The 19,344-nt window shown below is 34.5% G+C and overlaps 2 protein-coding genes across 3 annotated transcripts; one reads left to right on the top strand and one right to left on the bottom strand.

Moving 5' to 3' along the window:
- Positions 1-3,510: 3,510 nt before the first annotated feature.
- On the bottom strand, positions 3,511-6,053 carry LOC118261976 (dual specificity protein phosphatase 14). Its single transcript, XM_035573053.2, has 4 exons — positions 5,535-6,053; positions 4,709-4,937; positions 4,342-4,478; positions 3,511-4,160 (listed from the first exon to the last, which is right to left on the bottom strand). Exons 1-4 carry the CDS (start codon positions 5,633-5,635, stop codon positions 3,971-3,973), a joined length of 657 nt encoding a protein of 218 aa, XP_035428946.1. The 5' UTR covers positions 5,636-6,053; the 3' UTR covers positions 3,511-3,970.
- Positions 6,054-10,547: 4,494 nt separating this feature from the next.
- Positions 10,548-18,949, top strand: LOC118282155 (cytochrome P450 6B6). 2 transcript variants are annotated; one of them, XM_035603092.2, is made up of 3 exons: positions 10,548-10,648; positions 15,419-16,847; positions 18,439-18,949. In XM_035603092.2, the coding sequence occupies exons 2-3, from the start codon at positions 15,485-15,487 to the stop codon at positions 18,627-18,629; spliced, it is 1,554 nt and encodes a 517-aa protein (XP_035458985.2). In that variant the 5' UTR covers positions 10,548-10,648; positions 15,419-15,484; the 3' UTR covers positions 18,630-18,949. The 2 variants fall into 2 exon arrangements, with proteins under 2 accessions (XP_035458985.2, XP_035458986.2); XM_035603093.2 differs by lacking the exon at positions 10,548-10,648 and adding an exon at positions 13,115-13,220.
- Positions 18,950-19,344: the final 395 nt, after the last annotated feature.

The following is a 19,344-nucleotide window of genomic DNA, read 5'->3' as shown; positions in this document are numbered from 1 at the left end:
CCCTTTGTTTTAGAATTCCAATAGTATTGTAAACTGCTGAAAACAATAAAACGGTTGGCAAAATCTCTTACCTAGTCCTTTGATATTTAGTAGAATTTAAATGTCAAGTTTTCTTCTGTGAATCCATTTAATAGTGACAAAATATGGGTTTTATTGTACAACATTCAATATGTGCTAATAACATTTATGTGAAACTTCACAAGTAGGAATGTCTATTAGACAATTACACCGAAATTACTGGACGGATCTCGATAAAACTTAACACTGATATAACTTAACATATTAACGCCGTGGTGGTCACCGGTGACCGATATTAGCGGAGGATTTGCCTTCAACAGTTTTCTATTGGCAGTCAAAGACATAAAAACTACTTTTCGTATTAAAAAAGCAGTTTAATTACGAAGGTGTATGGTACCAGTGGCATTAACTGGTTTTTGTAAACAAATAAACGCCAATTGTAACTAGGTATAGACTACAGAACATAACATTATGTAAATTAATATTTCAGTACGCTGACTAGGTCATCTTGTCATTAGAGTAATAACAAGCAGTAACAGTCATAAAGAGAATAATTGGAACAGTAATATTTCTCTCAATTGTACTAGAAAACAAAACATAAAAGAGGGAATCGTAAAAAATCTGCGTCTCATTTTGTGCTCGTTCGTTGTAGCAGACAGAACTAACACAATATTATGAATGTACTGCTTACCCCACTTCGCCACAAATATACTTATAGTTTATTCTATTTATTATATAAATATGAGGTTATATATTAAGAAGTGCAAGTAACTTTATTTAACTCATAGAAGCACTATTATACAGAGTGGAGGATAGGGAGGTATTTGCTCTGCAGTGGGACGATCATGGCTGAAAACAAAAAAAAAACTAAAAATTTTTTTTTTTTTCTTAAAAAAACGTTGCCCCACACTAGGATTTTCTCCTGTGTCGTGGGTGCGTTTACAAACATACAAGTTCACATACACATGACACCCAGACCCGAAACAACAATTTGTGGATCACACAAAGAGTTGCTCCGTGCGAATCGAACCCGCTACACGTTGCGCGGCAGCCAGTTGCCCAGCCACCGCACCAACCGTGCAGTCAAAAAAATGAGGCACTAATAAGTTAATTGATTAAAACATAGATTTTAACAAGCGTATAGGTATATTATTAGATCAAAAACTGTCTGACAAACTGGAATTATACTGATTTACAATATAGGCTTGGTATTCGAATAAAAAAAAATCAACTGAAATAATCTTCTGCGTTTATTAACTTAACGCAAGTTTTTCACACATATACTTTGTTAAACTACAAAAATAAATCCCTGGAATTTTTAGGAGAGGATAAACTAGGTGTTTTTATAATACAAAAGTATGACTTTGGCAATTCACACGTTTGTATCAATTCGCAGAAGCCACAGAACGGTCAAGGCAAACAATATCAAAGGCAAAGTGCCAGAGCACACAATAATTATACTAGTGTATTTATTAAACTCAAATTATATAAATTGTGATAAATAGAGGCATGCCTCTAACAATGTTGCTATGCATGCGTAGCATTTTTTTTTTTTTTGAATGGGGGAAATCTTCCTGTGCCTTCTCTCGCCTTGGGCGTAGGCGAGAGGGAGTGTCTCTTACTGACTAAAAACTACCCTGCGGTAACCCGCTAGGCAGGTCGCAGCTCCGAGCCGGAATCAGGCCTGCTGGGCCCCATCTGTGGTGATCTGATGGCTTTTGAGTATGGCATGGGCCTTGATAGCACGGGTCTGGTTCTGGTCTGGCAGCGAGCTATCCTTGCTCGCTGACGGCAGAACTGCACACTTATTTTGAATATTTCAGTAAATCGAGTAGTCAGTCTCCTAACCTGTGACTTTTACCATTCTTTATAACTTGTAAGTAACGATTTTATTTAATGGTCTCGCCACTTCTTTCTGTTGTTATACTAAATCTAAAACGTAACCTACGTGTGACCGCAGAACTGATTCCTACCAAATATAGTCACACAAATCGTCTCGTAACAGCTGCTAGTTATTTTTACACCTCACTATTCATTAACCCCGTGCGTAAAAACAACGGCCGGTCCAAAAAAAATATTTCTAATTACATTCACGTGAGGTAATTACCGCTAACATTGAACTTGTACCGGACAACCTACACCTTGTCATGGATACCATCACTTGCCAAAAAACTGTTTACTCAAATACCTACCTTAGTGCTCTAGTATTTAGAACAATAGTATTATCATTGAGAACCAACCAGCTATCCGTCAAAAACATGACAGCGTAATGTATTCTGGCGCCCATCCAAACCCGAGTACCACCAAAAGAGATTTAGATTTTGGAAAGGCAACTGACACGATGGAATGTAACGTGGCAATTTTTATAGATGTTGAAATTTCACATTTCTTTAGAGAAAAATAAATAAAGTTATTTAGATTAGTTTTATGAAATATTTTCACAGACATTATTGTATAATCGTCTGAGAATGTACCGTTGTCAACTGGAGAACTAAGTGACTGTGACATTTTTCAAGAGATTCATGTAAACTGTCGTCTGTCAGTAGATTAACATATTACAAATATATTAAACATTCGTATCGCAAGGGAAAGTCCATTAATCGTAGGCCCATCTTACGCGTATCTCCCTTTATCACAGTCAAACCAACTTCAACATTTTTGACATATATTTAAAGTACATTTTCGAAATACTTCAATATGATACTGATCATGTTACACACAATCTTGAATCCACTTCCATAAAAATAGCGGGCGCTCGTGATACTAACAATAATTTAGCGATAGAAACTTCATAATGTTCGCCACACATACCAGGGACGCATAATATAGAGGAGATAACTGTTACAGAGTATTACATCAGTATGCGGAAGCTGGCAGACCATTGTTCATGGCACAGGTATAGGGAAGAAGGTACAAGAATAAAATATAATTAACACTAAGAACAAAGATGCTACACTAAAAAGATTTAAGTACTAGTACCTTGCATTATATCTAACAGCTTCCAACGAGTTTCAATATATAAGTCGCAATTGCTATTTAACCACAATCCACCAGTATTTAAACATGATTTAAGCAGTTGGTGCATAAAAAATGGTTATATGAACTCGATGAATAAAAATAATCTTTAAAATTATAATTGTGTACTAGATTAAATTAAATGTACCATTTTCTCATCTTGAAATTCACATCTAATTGAGCTGCTAGTGAAATATTCCTACATAATTTAATCCGTAACTCCTCCTGAGTAAGGAATTATTGTTCAAAGCTAACCTTCTGTGACTCAATCTCTGGAGGCGGCACTTGCCAGCCGTTGGGATATTTCCGTACTCCCGCTCAATGCCACGAGGCCAACAACATTCATTCAATGAATTACTCATTACTCTACAACTGCAATTAGGTCATTTTGTACATCATATGCTTAAAAAAATACCTCACTATTATCCCAAATGATAATGGAAAAACGATCCGTTTCAAAAATAAAAAGCCAAGATATAAAAATTATCCACATATTTATTTTGGTCCCATCTTATACAATTCAATGGTAAACGAATACCTTATGGTTAATTTATAACAATAAGTTAATTATCACATTGCTTACACATAAAGTAAATACATACGTAAAGTGCATGCTTACGTTATCAGCCAATAATAATTTACAATAAAATACAAAAGTATGAACAATACATGTAAATTTCTATTTTATCTAGAAAATTCTTTCACACCTTAATGTTCACCTTTTTATACATTACTCACAGTTTCAATTATACATTATAACACCCATCATTTATAATATCGGAACTGAATCTCTTTCATTCATTCCCCAAATCATTCATCCACTCAGTCTTATATTTATAGTCATTCATCGTCTCTTACCTTTCCCTTTCTTTCATCTTCGCACAAAGTAATCATCACAGCTATCCTTTTCTAATATAAACGACATCTCTGTCACTCTTCAGCTCTTCTCGATGGGTCCGTATCTCTGCCTGAACCAAGTCATGCCGATATAATCAGCCTCGTATACATCAGGGATCTCCTTATCAATAGCTTCGCAGTAAACCATCTTCACCGATGGTTCCCCAAAAAGCCTCTCTTCGAACTTGATGAGCTGCTTGAAGAAACCCGTGTTGGGTCGGATTTGTGGTCTAAAACAAAAACGAGAAACATAAGAAACCGAAAGAAATAAAACATCAAAAAAATCAATAAAAGTCTAGGAAACGGTGAACGGAAACCATAAAACGTTTCCAATTACCCGAAAAATTACATCTTTAAAATGATGTAGTAGTATAGCGTCTGCGATCTGAGAATGTTATCGGCGTTACTCACCGTCTTTGCTTCATATGATAATAGGCGTCCCTCAAGGTCATCTTCTGCCATTTCACGAGGTACGCCAAGCAGAGAGTAACTGATCTAGATATGCCAGCAACGCAATGAACCAGCACCACGTCCCCATTGCAGATGACCTGGCGAAAATTAACTTCATTAGATAACTGTTCCAGATTCCGAACCATTACATCTCATCCATTAAAGTTATTTAAGCGAAAAAGAAAATATTTACTCTATCAAACATTACTGGGCCTGGAATCTGTTGTGTAAACAAAGACAATCTAGGGCAATCACGAATTGCAAGGAATGCTAAGCTAGAATCAAAATAAATTGAAGAGAAAATTCCAGTCAAATCTTTGAATCTCACCTCATTAATCAGGTCAGCTACACTCTCCATGTAGGGGTGCATATCGGAGTTAGGTGTGTCGAGTAGAGGCACAAACTTCCTGGGAACATAGTCTTCAGGAGGGGGCGGCAGCTCAGGAGCTGCACTGACGATGAGACCAGGATGCAGCACTCTCACTGCTCCCGGCAATGCATGAGCTCCACACACGTACAGATATGGGGTGACACGAGAAACACCAAGAGGACATCCTCTGTAACAATAGAATAAGATTAAATAACTATTTCAAAGATGCAAAATTATAAAAACTTTTAAGAGTTGAACTTCAAATTCCTCACAGAATACAAACAAACCCTACCTAACAATTCATCAAACCCTACTAAAAAATTATGTTTATCAACTAAACAGATCAAATCTTCATCAATATCAGATAAATAGAAGTGAAAAACGATCATAACATGATTACAGCAATCCTGACCCGAATAACGACAACACGCCGACTGAGACACGTAAACACCGCATACCGCGCAGTTGTGTCATTCTGGACAACTGCCAACCGATCTGACCTAGCGAACTTGCTAATGCTATGTTACACTTCTGTGAACTCTCAAGTTCTTTTCGATTTGGAATTGTTTCTATGTATGACTCTGTCTAAATGTTCTTATGTGTGTTTGTTCTTTTAGTTGCATAGATTTCTTGTGGTTTCATGTTGTTTCTAATTTAGAGATTTCTTTTGTAATTATTGCTTTGATTAATTACATTTTTGGCATTCTTTAAATGGAATCACTGAATAATTGAACGATTTTAGCACTTCATTTAAATAAACTAATTATAAAATAATAATAATTACTTGTTAAGTTCCTCCTTAGTCAGGATCTGCGTGTCGACCACAGTCGGTTCGTTTCCATCTCCTACACTCGCGACCTTATCAGATACGGTCAGGACTTTCATAATGTTGCACCAAACTTCAGCAACTTTTATTCCTATCAAATTTTCTCACTTCACTGTCCACACTACCACTTTATTTATATTTATTCGCGAATAAAATTCACAATGTTCGCTAAATCACTGAGAAATGTTCACAATTATTTTATCTTGTCCGCGAACTATTTTGTGTGATCCACTATTTAAATAAATTCACAATATCTGTTTCCACGATTGTGAATAGTTCTGTAATCACTGTTTGAATATTGTCCTTTTGAAAATTTCCAGCTTCAAATCCTTGGTAGACTTTTATTTCATTTTCTTTATCTTGAGATGTATTTGAATCGTCTTGTATATCGTGTTTAATATCGATGTGAGTATTTTCGTGAGAGCTAGCGTGCGTGCGCGCTGTGTGACTGCTCAGGCGCACTGAGTGGTCGAAGGCACCTGTACGCGGTCCTTAGCCCGTGACGGACCGGGATTGCAATATCCGGCATTCCACGGTTTATTTTAGCGCTATGGTGACGCTTATTTTGTTTACAATGCTTGCGATGCTGTTTTTGGTTTGAATGAAGGGCTTTCAGTGTTTTCACGTTTGTGTTTATTTATGCATGAGTAGATCGTTTGTGTTTCGATGTTTTGATCGTTTAATCCGAACGGATTAAATGTTTCAGCTTCAGTTAAAAAATGGTTTTAGTGACGATTGTGATTTATTAATAATAACAGATTTTGAAGCAAATACTGTAACGTAACGTTTCTCTTGTAACTCTTAATTTAGGTGTTTATATACCTTTGATAGCATGTACCTAAACTCTTTACATTTTTTACAATGCCAACCAAGCAACTACAATGCCAATTTCCTGAAAATTTCATTTTATGTAAAATACAACACACTGCTGCATAGCAGTGGATTTTAATGAAGCAATTACAAATTTGAAACGTTACAAATCAAAGCTCATAATCCTGTATTTTCACTAACCAGGTAGCTAATAAATAAGGGTCTTGTTTCTCTTACAATGTTGCTCCGGCGCAAGATGTAGGAGCTCTATAAGCGGACCGTCCGCATAACTCAGGTGCCACTTCCGTACTCGCTCGCCTTGGAATCATAATAATTTCACTCCTATACACTTTCCAACAAACTGCTACATCTCAAGGAGACTATTTAAATGTGATTTCTCATTTAAATGATCACTTTATGTTTGAAAATGTAATGTATTGTGATTAAAATGGTTTGCAGTAAGTTATAATTCTAGAAAAGTGTTTGAATTTTTTTTCTTTGGAGATATTTCATTTAAGCACTGTTTACTATGAAAACATTAAAATTTAGTTTTATCGTCAGACGTATTATTGTATGCTCATTTTGCTGAATAGTCATGCAATGGTGAACAAACTTCCGACCTCACTACAATGACTAACACAACCTGCCTATGTAGCACCAACTGTAAATGTCGAACACTAGACACACACTCCACAGAAATGGTTTAAATGTATAAAATAAAAGACAAAAAATGTACGGTACCTATACCAAAAATCCGTCATTCTCTTCTAGCCTTCCAAATTTGAGTAAACTGACGTAATATTTGTTAGAATTAAGGGAACAATTGTTGAAACTGTATCTCTATTGTCTGTGCCATTCATAGAACAAAACAATGAGCAACAGACTGCATTCTGAATGATACAGCTCAGGTGTTGTTTCAACAAGAATTTCTGGCTTTAAAACAATACAGTGTTTAGTTACCTACGAGAGAGTATGTCTATCTATTTATCTCTCTAGACACATTGCCACTTAAAATTCACACCTTTTATCCCATAAGGGGTAGGCAGAAGTGCAAATTACGACACGTAATGCCGCTATACCATGTACACCCACTTTTTCACCATATGTGTTGGAAGTCCCATGTAATAGGGGGTGACATTGCCACTTAAATAGTAGAATAAAATATATTAGGAACTTCCCTATGTTAAGGTCCGAATAGACTACTACATTATACACTCTCAGTATATAAATCGAATGTCTCTTTTATATGGAAAGGGGGCCAACGAGCAGACCTGACGGTAAGCGATCAGCGCCGCCCATGAACATCCGCAACTCCAGTGGAGTCACATGTGTCCATGGGCGGCCATTTCTTGACGATTTGAAGGACGTATCAGTTGGGAATTACCACCTACGACAGCCCATTCCACATTTTGTTCCACAATGTGCTGTCTAATATCCATAGAAATGTAAACAATACATACATAAATGTCTGACATTTAAGTCGCAATTTGTGTCGTAATCTATTCGTACAACAAGAAAAAAAATGCACTGGTCCAAAAAAAAATCATCAAACTCATTACGAATCTGGACCAAAACTACGAGTAAAACACTGTCACCGGTATCCTGTTTATACAAAACTGCAAAGCGTATTTTTCAGTCTGGAATCTTAATAAGAAATCTAGAAAACATATCCCTGCCAAAACGTAGTCTATAGCGATCCTACAACAGCAATATCACACATACTAAACGCTTATAAAAAACGGCTGTCTTATTTAATACGCCGCAAAATATATTTAGAACATAAAATGCACTGAGATGAAAATAAAAAAAAAATCTAGATAATGTTATTACAAATAGCTCGGTGCCGTGCCAATTTGCACACATTACGTGTTTGGGACTCCTCTGGGAAATCACGAAGTGTTATTAAAAATAAATTGTGTGAATCAACTTTTTATTGCTTTGCAAACCTTCTTTCTGGTTGGAGCCGGTAAATCTGTAATTCTGTATAGCAATGTCAACATTAAACTGTCTGGCGCAGATGTCGCTAGTGATGATTTAAGGGCAATTGTACTTTTTTATACAGAGCGGTCAAGACAGTCGGTGTTTGAATGACTTCTCCTATTACAGATTTTTTTATTCGTCGAATTTTCTTCGCATTTCTATCAATTAACGGGTATATATCGACGATTTTTTATTGTAATTTAATTAGAAATGTCTATGAGCACTCCTAGATCCAGGCAAAAATTTAACCCTTACGCCGACTGACTATTCATTAATTTAAACAAAAACTCTGAAATGATTGTGCTAGATTGTTGTGACAGTTGATCAGATAGAGAAGATATTTAAGCGCAATTTGATAATTTAAAACAACGCCATCTATCACATTCCACCTAAACTATTTCAGTTAAGAACACTACTATAGATCAAGATATAAAGCTTCACTATTTTTCCGCTACGTGCGCTGTGATCGAGTCCTACGTACTCAGAATTTATTAATGTTGAAGCTTCTCTATATAGGTACCAAAACTAGTATACTGGTAAGGTATTGTTCTTAGTAGTAACTAAGAATATGCCTTTGAATTAACTGTATAGTGTACCAACTTGCATTGCATAGATACTTTATCGGTCTATTTACATACGGTACAATTACTTATACATTGCTAGGTATCGATGGTTTCTTCTTTCTTAGTAGCAGCACAGACTCTGGAGCTGTTCTCAGCGTGTATCAATAAGATTACCCCTTTATATAGATTGAAAATAATCTATATATTAATACGTGAAGCAAAAACTTTGTAACACTTTTTACGAAAATTGCGCGGACGTAAGAGCATAAAATTTGGTACACTTATAGTATATGTGTAGGAGAATTGCGGAACGTTAATATTTTTCAAAAATAATGCTTATAAAGTACATTAAATCTAAATAAAACATTACACACACATGCATAGTATCTGATCGTATTTGACAAAACGTCAAAATCGATAGACATTGCGATGGTATTCTCACGTCTCATATGAAAAGAGGTTTCTAATTGAAGGAGGTTTGGTTATTCATGATGCGCCGGAATATATTAATTTGAATTTTACAAAACTAATAGCAATTCGTTAAATACAAATTATCCTTGAACGTATGTTAAGTGGTATTGTAAATTAAATCGTATATGGTCGAATTTCGACCACTAGGCGACCACTAGTGTACATAATTCTAAAAAGCACTGGTAAACAGTCTTACCTATTTGTGTATCTCTGGCTTACCTGTCAGTAATTAAAATGCGTGAATACACATTATGTCTTATTTTTTCCACTGCTCTTTGAACGTGGACTTTGTCCGTTATAATAAAGTACATTTTAAATTAGCGTACTTTAAGTCTAAATCCATTACAATAAAGTACATTTTAAATTAGCGTACTTTAAATTTAAATGTTTAATGCGTTCTTATCTACTGATTGTGTAGTGATAATAAGGTAGGATTCATTTTTTGTCGCCAACTCTTCTAGCAGCCTCGTTGTTCGAGTGGTTGCAAGTGCGACTGCCAGCCAAGGGGTCTCGGGTTCGATTCCTGGGTCGAGCAAAGTATTACTGGGTTTTTTGAAAATTTCTCAGTAGTAGCACGAAATCCGTAATTGTCTCCGGTATATGGAATAGGCTCACGCCCTATTACATGGGACTTATCACACAAATTGTGCAAAATAAGGGTGTACTTTGTACTGGCATTACTTGCCATTTGCCATAATGTGCACCTCTGCCTACCCCTTCAGGGATAAAACGCGTGACGACAATCTTCCTGCAGTTAATAAATTGGTCATCCATTTGACAGAGAGGTGGCAGCAGCGTTCTCTTAAACTAAGTTTTAAACTGCGATCTACAACCCACTTAACTATTAATCATTAAATAATTCGAATTTGAATGCAAAGCACATATTCTTTAATTAATTTGTATAATAATTATAGAACAATTAACGATGAATGACAAGCGATGACAGGTTGCACACTTAATGAATGACTAGCAGCACACGCGACGACCGTATTGTACTTACGGCGGCACGTTCAGCTATACAGTACACCAGTTTATCATGACCTCGCATTGTATGATCTTCCCGTACATTCAAAGGTCAGTTTATACTAGTATTACGTAGCTTGATGTGTACTTCTCTCTATTCTCTTTAACTTACTGGTTACTCGTCAGTCCGGTTTAGTATTTCAAGCGTATAGCCCGTGTTTATATTCGCGAAGTTTGTTCAATTTGTTCGATATCCGTCTATTGAGAACTTCAAAGTTAACCTTGGTAAGAAAAACTTGAACTAAGTTATGATACAAGTGATTTTTTCCATTTTTCTTCTTCTTTTGATATCAATATGGGTCGCTTTCGTATAAAAATGTATTGTGAACTAGAGCGAACGATATAAGTAAAACTAGACAACGTGCAATTGTTGTCAAACAAATATTTATTGATTGTGCTGTTATGAGCTTTCTATGAATACAAAAGGATCTTAGTGCAAAATTATCTATTTTTCGCTTCATGGTCATTTCTATTGTGGTGTGTTCTTAGAAGAACAATACATGTAAATATATTTATTTATTTTTTTATGAACACACATATAACACAAAAGATAACAAATAATATACATATAATTGAAGTACAAAGATACTAGGTACATATTCCAATTGGATCTTTTTTTCCTGTAGACCTGTGGCAGAAAAAGTAATTATAACTTACAACACAAGTCAGTATATAGTTATTTCTCTGTATCTTTCACGAAACGGGATGCGCTTATGTAGCTTATGTAGCATCTAAATCTTATATTATACTAGTAACCTCCAACTTTATACGCACACATAAGTGACTCCCGTTTTTACCGCTGTTGTGGAAATTCGAAGGAATTCCTGTCTTAGTGCTCCCCTACACTAATCGAACCCGCTACACGTTGCACGGCAGCCAGCTGCCCAGCCCCAGCACCAAACATACAATCAAATTTTATTTATTTACAAAAACTATACCTTAGTTTTAGCGCGCAAAGTCAGTACATGTGGTTAAGTTAAGTTATTTGAACTGAATGACCTCCAAAACTACCGAACTACGAGTATTTTGACTGTCATGGTTAGCCGTGACAAAACTTGTATGATGCTAATTAAGTGCTAACTTTATAAATGTACTAACAAAATTGTAGTATTATTTATTTGAGTAGGTACAATAAAGAAGATGATGACATATTTATGAAATTGAAGTAAGTAAGTACATAATGTGCCTATGTATGTTAGATATATACTTAACTACTTACTATCATGACTAGAGGCTTACTATGTACTTAACTACTTACCTAAATGTAATTAAATAATAATTGAACATGCATACACACACAGCTCATAAAAATGCGATGTCACTTTACTGATGTCTGAATTATAAAACTCCATCAGTATTTAATAATTTCGTTTAAATCAAGTAACACTATATTTACAACCAAGATAATAATAATTGCATATGTTATATTACGTCAAATTATTTATCTGTGAGTTAGACTAACAAAATCTTAGTCAAACATTATGCGGCATTCGGCACGAATGGGCCGGCTCAACCAGAGTGAAAGTTAGATAAAATCTAGAAAAGTCTCTAATTTCCTCACGGGTGAAACTCTCAGTTCAAAGTAAAACGTAAGCGTTTAAAAATATAGGTACGTTTTCCCAATAATATAATGGATGAAGACCATTTGTGAATAGTTTTCGAATTTTATTTATTGCAATGTCTACTAGACGGATGTTTTGTCAACAACTTTATCTAGAAGATAATGCTGTAGGTATTTATGGATCACTTTAATTATGCTCCCTGATAAGGCGAGACACGGTAGAGTAATTGAGTCGGATTCCTATTAGAAACAAGAGTTTTGATCTTTTTATAATTTAAAATTATTATATTATCAGAGTCAAAGTCAAATCTCAAAATTGTTTATTTCATAAAGATCGGGAATGAACTTTTGAACGTCAAAGCAAATATTATAATATTAAATAAAAAATGTCTGTCTGTTGATTAGTCATCTAGTGAAGCTATTTACTCGTTCCAAAATGTAGATTCCTAGGGAGAAGAACGAGCAAGGATTTTTAATCTTCTTTTTACAATTAGATTCACAAAACAATAAGAAACTATAAGAGGATTCATAAAGGCACTCATAATATTGAAAGTAAGCAATACACTCGTTATGGACTTATTATTGTAGTGTATCATAGTTTTCGAGAACTGAAACCACAATAATACGTAATAAATAAACCGCGTTAAACCAAAAATGGGACCAAGAGAAACGGGGAATGACTCAAAAATACCACAAACAAATGTTGTTGCTTGTTGTATTTCAGTATTAACCGATTAATTTACTTTTTAAATATTTTTTCTATCTCAGTGCCGAAGACGACCATAAAAAAATGTTTTGCATTTGATATCTTTCATCAGTCATAACTTGAGTTTTTTGTACTGAACATAACAAAGAAAAATGCGTGTTTATTAAATTTACTTAATGAATATCACATTAAAATTTTACCGCATCTTAAAATAAACTGTATACCTGAATTCTTACTTACTTTAAACAAATGATTTTAAAAAACGTCTTAAATATGCTAATCATCATGAATTTCGAATTGTAACCTGATTACTCAGTTATTTGTTTAAAAAACTTTGCAATCTTGGACCCGGCGCGGTAAATTGTTCAAAGTCCGAAGTCCACAAACCAGTCATATAAAAGGAGATCGCATATGCTTTAGAGAGTTATAGTCAGGTCGACTGTCTAGTTCTACATTACAGACTCAGTATTGTTTTTGATAAAATACATGTGATTAGAGTACATGTGTTTTTGGAGTTCAGATTTTTAACGGTATGTATTTTAATATAATAATTTTGTTTACAAACAAAACGATGTTAATCAACAATCACGGTTTCTTAACCTTTTAGTATTGATTTGTAAATTATATGCCTATGAAACAAAAATATAAACGAGTGATAAAGTGATTTGTAAAAAAAAATATAGTTTCCGTGACGTATTAAAAAATAGAGCAATTAATGAGATAAACAATTGGTAATTTATCATAATAAATAACAGGTTATTTATTTAATATATGTCAAAATGTCCCACTATTGTTTATATATCATACCTTATTTTTTGTATGAATTATGTCTTTGAAATATATTAGCATGTGATAATTCATTGCTAAGTTATTAGACGTACAGACAGAAATAAATTCTTTGATCTATAGGCACTTTCTGCATAACCCATAATATAAATAACAACGATATACAAGTATTGATGTCAAAAATAAATCGCTAAATGTTTATTAAAATGTGTTAGATCGGTTATCGCTAATTTTGTTTGTTATTGATAAGAGAAGGATAGTTTTTATGAAAGAAAATCTTAACACAGATGCATAGTAAAAAAACCTAAAGTGAAACAAAGTGCGCTGGTTTCAGTAGTAATAAATGTATAGATATAATTTATTATTGCATTACAATTTTCCATAATATCGAAACCCCTACCTCAAGTTAATTTCGTATTTTGGTATGTCATCTCATTCATAAACATTCGGCGTTATTAGAATATACCTGTTCGCCTAAACAACTGTTATATTAAAAAAATATAACAGTTGTTTAGAACTGTAATATTTTTTTGATGAGTTATTATATTAAAGAGCTATCAATGTTTGTTCGACGAGATAGTGTTAAAAATAACGTTAGCGTTGATAGAGTCCAAAGGTCGGTCTTTCACTTTGCCGACTTTAGTGTTGATATCACAGGTTGATATAATATAACTATACCTACAAACATGTATTGTCTAAACTGAATTAATTTCTCAATTATTATCTAAATTATAGATGTTTTTTTATCACTTTACAATAAATATATTATGTATTATATATGGCTAACTGATAACTCTCGTACAACCGACGCTCAACGCGTCTGTGTGACTTGACTTGAAACTAATCGAGTAACTTTATCAAACAGTTATATGAATAAGATGTACCATATAATGGTATATGTATGAGTATGACCCGACTACTCAATCTTACAAGAATATTTCATCATCCTAATTTATTTATAGAGGCTTTACAAATTTTTTGTATATTCTTTCAAGAGAAATTCATATCAACATATAACTAGTATTTATATCTACTCGTCTCGACATACTTTGATAAGGCCGTAGCTATGTACAAACATCTATGTACTATTTTATCATTTAGACATCTATATTTACACTCTAAACTAATAATAGATAATTCTATGCAGTAAAAAACAATGTTGATGAATGAGCAAAAAGCAACATAATTACACCTCAGCGTTTAGATATGGCCATTAATTTTTTGCCAATAATAAACTAAAATTGTAGACCTATGATGTTGCTATTTTGAGTCGTGGTTTTTAGCATATTTTAATTTTTTTTTAAGTCAGTATTTTTATTGACTTAATAAAATGTATTTAGCGCTATGGCTGGGAGAGCAACTGCACAACGAGTGGCGGTTTCAATATTTTCTATCTCCACACTAAACCACAGCACATTTAATCTGCAAACCATTTTTCAAAATCTGATTGTGACCGTGGGTAAATTTTTTTTCCGACAAAAGAAAAAAATATAATGAAACTAAATAAGTACCACGTCCACTTATGTATTCTTATTTTTTACTGCCAGTACAGATTTTACTTTTTACCCTTTTTATATGTATATGGCATTAACAGCCAACCAGAATATTTAGTACGTAGACCGACATACAAACACATATGACTCCATAACACTGTTGTGTAATGTTAACTGATATTAATTACGATAGTCACCCAGATAAGCTAGATAGGTAGTCTAACGAGGTATATCATTTTACACCTATTTGGAACATCCAGCCATACAGTTCACACGATGATAATACTTGTATAGGTACTGTTGACACATTTGTTTTGTATCGAAGTGCATAAACGAACGCGCCGCCACCGTGCGACAGTCGTCGATCCACAAGCAATCAGCTCGGACGTACTGATAGCTAGTGTATATAGTAGTACACAAAAATTAACGTTCATTTTGTCTCATTACAGACACGAAGAAGAAGAACAATAGCAAGAATTGACATCATTTTTTTAAGATAGAGAAGATTAAACAAAATGTTTCTGTTACTACTGCCACTAGTGCTAATCCTACTGTACCACTACGTCACCAGAAACCACGATTATTGGGAGAAACGCAATGTGAAATATGAGAAACCAGTGCCTATTTTCGGAACGATATATCCTAATCTCGTAGCAAAGAAGAGCATCACAGAAATAGCTGTGGAGTTGTACAATAAGTACCCCAATGAACCAGCAGTCGGCATATATCGAGGCACAACACCCGAGCTCATCGTACGAGACCTGGATGTGGTCAGAAGAATCCTAAACGTGGACTTTGCATACTTTTATCCAAGAGGAATAGGAAGGAACCCCAAAGAAGAACCAGTATTTCTTAATCTTTTCCACGTTGACGGTGATATATGGAAGCTACTGAGACAACGCTTGACGCCAACATTCACGACAGCCAAGTTGAAGAATATGTTCCCTCTCGTAGTGCAGTGTGCGGAGAAATTGCAGACAGTGGGCGAAGATATCGTCAACCGCGGCGGAGACTGTGATGTACGAGAACTGATGGCTCGCTTCACCACCGAATTCATAGGCGCCTGCGGGTTCGGCATTCAGATGGACAGCATCAATAACGAGCACTCCCTCTTCAGAGCACTGGGCAGGAACATATTTCATAGATCATGGAGGAATTATGTCGCTGTTGCGTTATATGATCTCTTCCCTGAATTTAGAACTATTATTCAAAAATCTTTACGTGAAACTAAAATAATGGATGCTATAGCAGAGATCGTTGAGAACATTCGTAAACAGAGAAACTACAAGCCTATTGGACGTAATGACTTTATAGACTTATTGTTGGAACTCGAAAGTAAAGGTAAAATTGTGGGAGAGTCTGTGGAGAAAAGGGACGCTAATGGAAAGCCAGAACAGGTGGAAATGGAGATGGATCTCACTTGTATGGTGGCACAAGTGTTCGTGTTCTTTGCAGCTGGGTTTGAGACGTCGTCGTCAGCAACAAGTTTCATGTTACATCAGCTGGCGTACCATCCAGAGGAGCAGAGAAAGATTCAGGAGAACATCGACCAGGTGCTTGCGAAATATAACAACAAACTGTGCTACGACTCCATCAGCGAGATGACAGCTCTGAGTAATGGGTTCAAGGAAGCCATGAGACTGTTCCCTTCTCTGGGCACGTTACACAGGGTGTGTGCACAGAAGTATACTATACCAGAAATGGGTATCACCCTCGACCCCGGTGTGAAGATCATAGTTCCAGTGCAAGCTATACAAGTCGATGGGAAATATTTCGAAAATCCCACAGAGTTTATCCCGGACAGGTTCAACGATACGTCTGCGGACAGACACAAGTTCGCGTACCTGCCCTTCGGTGAAGGACCCAGGCAATGTATCGGTGAGTGTTATTTTGGTAATTATTTATTGTGTTTATTTTTATAATGATTGATCACAATGTCACTGCATTATTTTAAATTCTATTTAGCCCAATGGGTAATATCTTCTATTCCGTTTAAATCAATTAAATTTACCAGTTAATTTGTCATTAATGATTTTTAATAATTATTAATTAATGGTTATTGATAGCGTGCGCTACTGGTGTGACCCATTATTTAAATGAGTACTTAGAAAAATGCTGATTTTTATATTTAAATAATCGAGAGATTTTAAATCATTTTATAATTTTTAATTGATATTAATTATCACCTAAGGTGTGTAATTAAGTAAGTAAATAGGTAAATATTTACTATGCAAAAGTGTCTATAAAATATTAAAGTAATACATCATTTTATTTAAATAATTCTTCATTTTAATAATGTAATCTTGATGGTGTTAACATAAGTCGCGTGTGATGTGCTGAAAAAAATACATTATGCTAAATTTATTTAAAAATATGTTAAACAAACTTCAATTGTTCGTGTTATTTGTGAAATTGTGCGTATCATATTTTTTTTGTACGCAGTTCATGATTTATTCATAAACTGAATACAAAAATAAATTAACGATTGAAATGACAAACGCTTATGAAGTAATTTATATTTCTTTTCAAGGAGCAAGTTCTTTTAATATTACTTATAATATAACACTAGCATTCCTGAAAAATGTATAGAAATGAAAAGATTTATGTCTACATAGTTACTAGCCTATGTTACTCTGCAAAAAGTAACCTTTGGAATCACACTATCGCACTGTTTGCATGTGTTTCCGTCAATCACGCTAAAACTACTGAACGGATTTTGATGTAATTTGGTATACAGACAGAGTATGAGCTTATTTGAGTTACAGGATACTTTTTATCCCAAGGGATCGCGGGCGAAGTCGTTAGCAGAAGCTTGTGGTGAATTATTTTTGTAGCGATCCTATAGTTTCAAACCCATTCAATGCAAACAATCAAATATAAAGAGGATATATCATAATTATTTATATAAATTAATGCATTTAAGTGTTTGACAAATAGGCTCATCAACATCAGAGCTTATTCTAAATAGAAATTTCACATTTTGCAAAAACATTGCAGCTCATAAATATTATATTGACATCTTAGTGTCAATAACAAACGTCTAAGCAGTAATTACTGATATAGGAAGATGATAAATTATCTATTTACCATTCGTATAATAAGTTAATAAATATCTGAATATCATCTCTTTGACTGCATCTCTAAAAACACACTTGGAGCTCCAATCGTTATAGCTATTTTCAGACTGTATGCTATAGTTGGATTATCTGCCACATAACTTTATCGAGATCTTATACCGATGGACCCAGATCCTATAAAGGTGGTGTAACCCTAAATTTAGATAACAATACATTTATTTTAAAGGCACTTGCGTACACCTAGGAATCGATCTAAAATCAATGGGTTCCACTACTATTGGTGGCAAGTGAGGTGTATATTAATCAACCAATCTTTGGATAATGAAACCATTTACAAAGCTGATATTTTTTAAACTAGACTTTATAGTAAATATCTTATTTTCTCTCTCCAGGTGCCCGACTAGGCGAGATGCAGTCTCTAGCAGGATTAGCAGCAGTTCTACACAAGTTCAGCGTAGAACCAGCAGCCAACACAAAGCGCCATCTAGAGGTCAACCATGGAAGTAACACGGTGCAATCAATAAAGGGAGGATTACCTTTGAAATTAAGACTGAGAAGCAAACAAAGTCAAGTTGCCGCCTAGTTTTGTTAGGGATAATGGAAGAAGATTTTGTATTAACAAACAAACAGTCATATAAATTATTATACTTAACTATATCGTGAGAACTATAGGTGCTAATTTGCTAAATTAAAAGCATATACGAGTATGACTAACTCACATAAATGTTCGAGGTCGCTCGACTGGTTTCAAAGTACGACCGGAGTTCATAATCACACAACCACTTGGACTTGAACGGTTATGTGAGTCAACCGTGTGTTGTAATTAGTTAGAATAAGTGGTTTAATAATTATTGTAATACTGTTAATGTATTTTTATGGATAATTATATTTATATAATGCTTACACATCTGAGTATTATTTCTACAATTAACATACTCCGTGAATTATTTTATAACCTGTCTAAGACTATATGTAGTGCATAAGGTTTTCTTACATGATTAAAGACTTGTAAATAGATAACATAAAGTATCTGTAATCAACCGATATCTTGCAAATTAATACAGTTTAATACATAACCCAGATGACTTTGTAGATATCTAGCCTAAATATAGAAAGTTTTTATAACAACTACACTGTTGAAAGTAATAGTAGCCATATGCGTTAAATTCTGCATGACGATTTTGCCCTTACATGTAAAAGTATGCATGCAAATCCTAGCATGTATGAGGGAAAACTGTACAATATACCTAAGTCCGTTATGCCTAAACAGTTTTGCATATAAGGTCAAAACCGTCATG

The sequence above is a fragment of the Spodoptera frugiperda genome, chromosome 20, assembly GCF_023101765.2.
Source record: "Spodoptera frugiperda isolate SF20-4 chromosome 20, AGI-APGP_CSIRO_Sfru_2.0, whole genome shotgun sequence".
Classification (NCBI taxonomy): domain Eukaryota; kingdom Metazoa; phylum Arthropoda; class Insecta; order Lepidoptera; family Noctuidae; genus Spodoptera; species Spodoptera frugiperda.
The sequence above is the reverse complement of the archived record's forward strand: the minus strand, read 5'-3'. Positions and strand labels throughout refer to the sequence as shown.

What these genes read in the sequence shown, in the direction of transcription:
- LOC118261976 (XM_035573053.2), bottom strand. Translation starts at nt 5,635, where the DNA reads ATGAAAGTCCTGACCGTATCTGATAAGGTCGCGAGTGTAGGAGATGGA. An exon ending in ACTAAGGAGGAACTTAACAA is followed by an intron (nt 4,938 to 5,534) that starts GTAATTATTATT and finishes CTATTGTTACAG; the next exon opens with AGGATGTCCTCTTGGTGTTT. An exon ending in TAGCTGACCTGATTAATGAG is followed by an intron (nt 4,479 to 4,708) that starts GTGAGATTCAAA and finishes AATTTTCGCCAG; the next exon opens with GTCATCTGCAATGGGGACGT.
- LOC118282155 (XM_035603092.2), top strand. Translation starts at nt 15,485, where the DNA reads ATGTTTCTGTTACTACTGCCACTAGTGCTAATCCTACTGTACCACTAC. An exon ending in AGGACCCAGGCAATGTATCG is followed by an intron (nt 16,848 to 18,438) that starts GTGAGTGTTATT and finishes TTCTCTCTCCAG; the next exon opens with GTGCCCGACTAGGCGAGATG.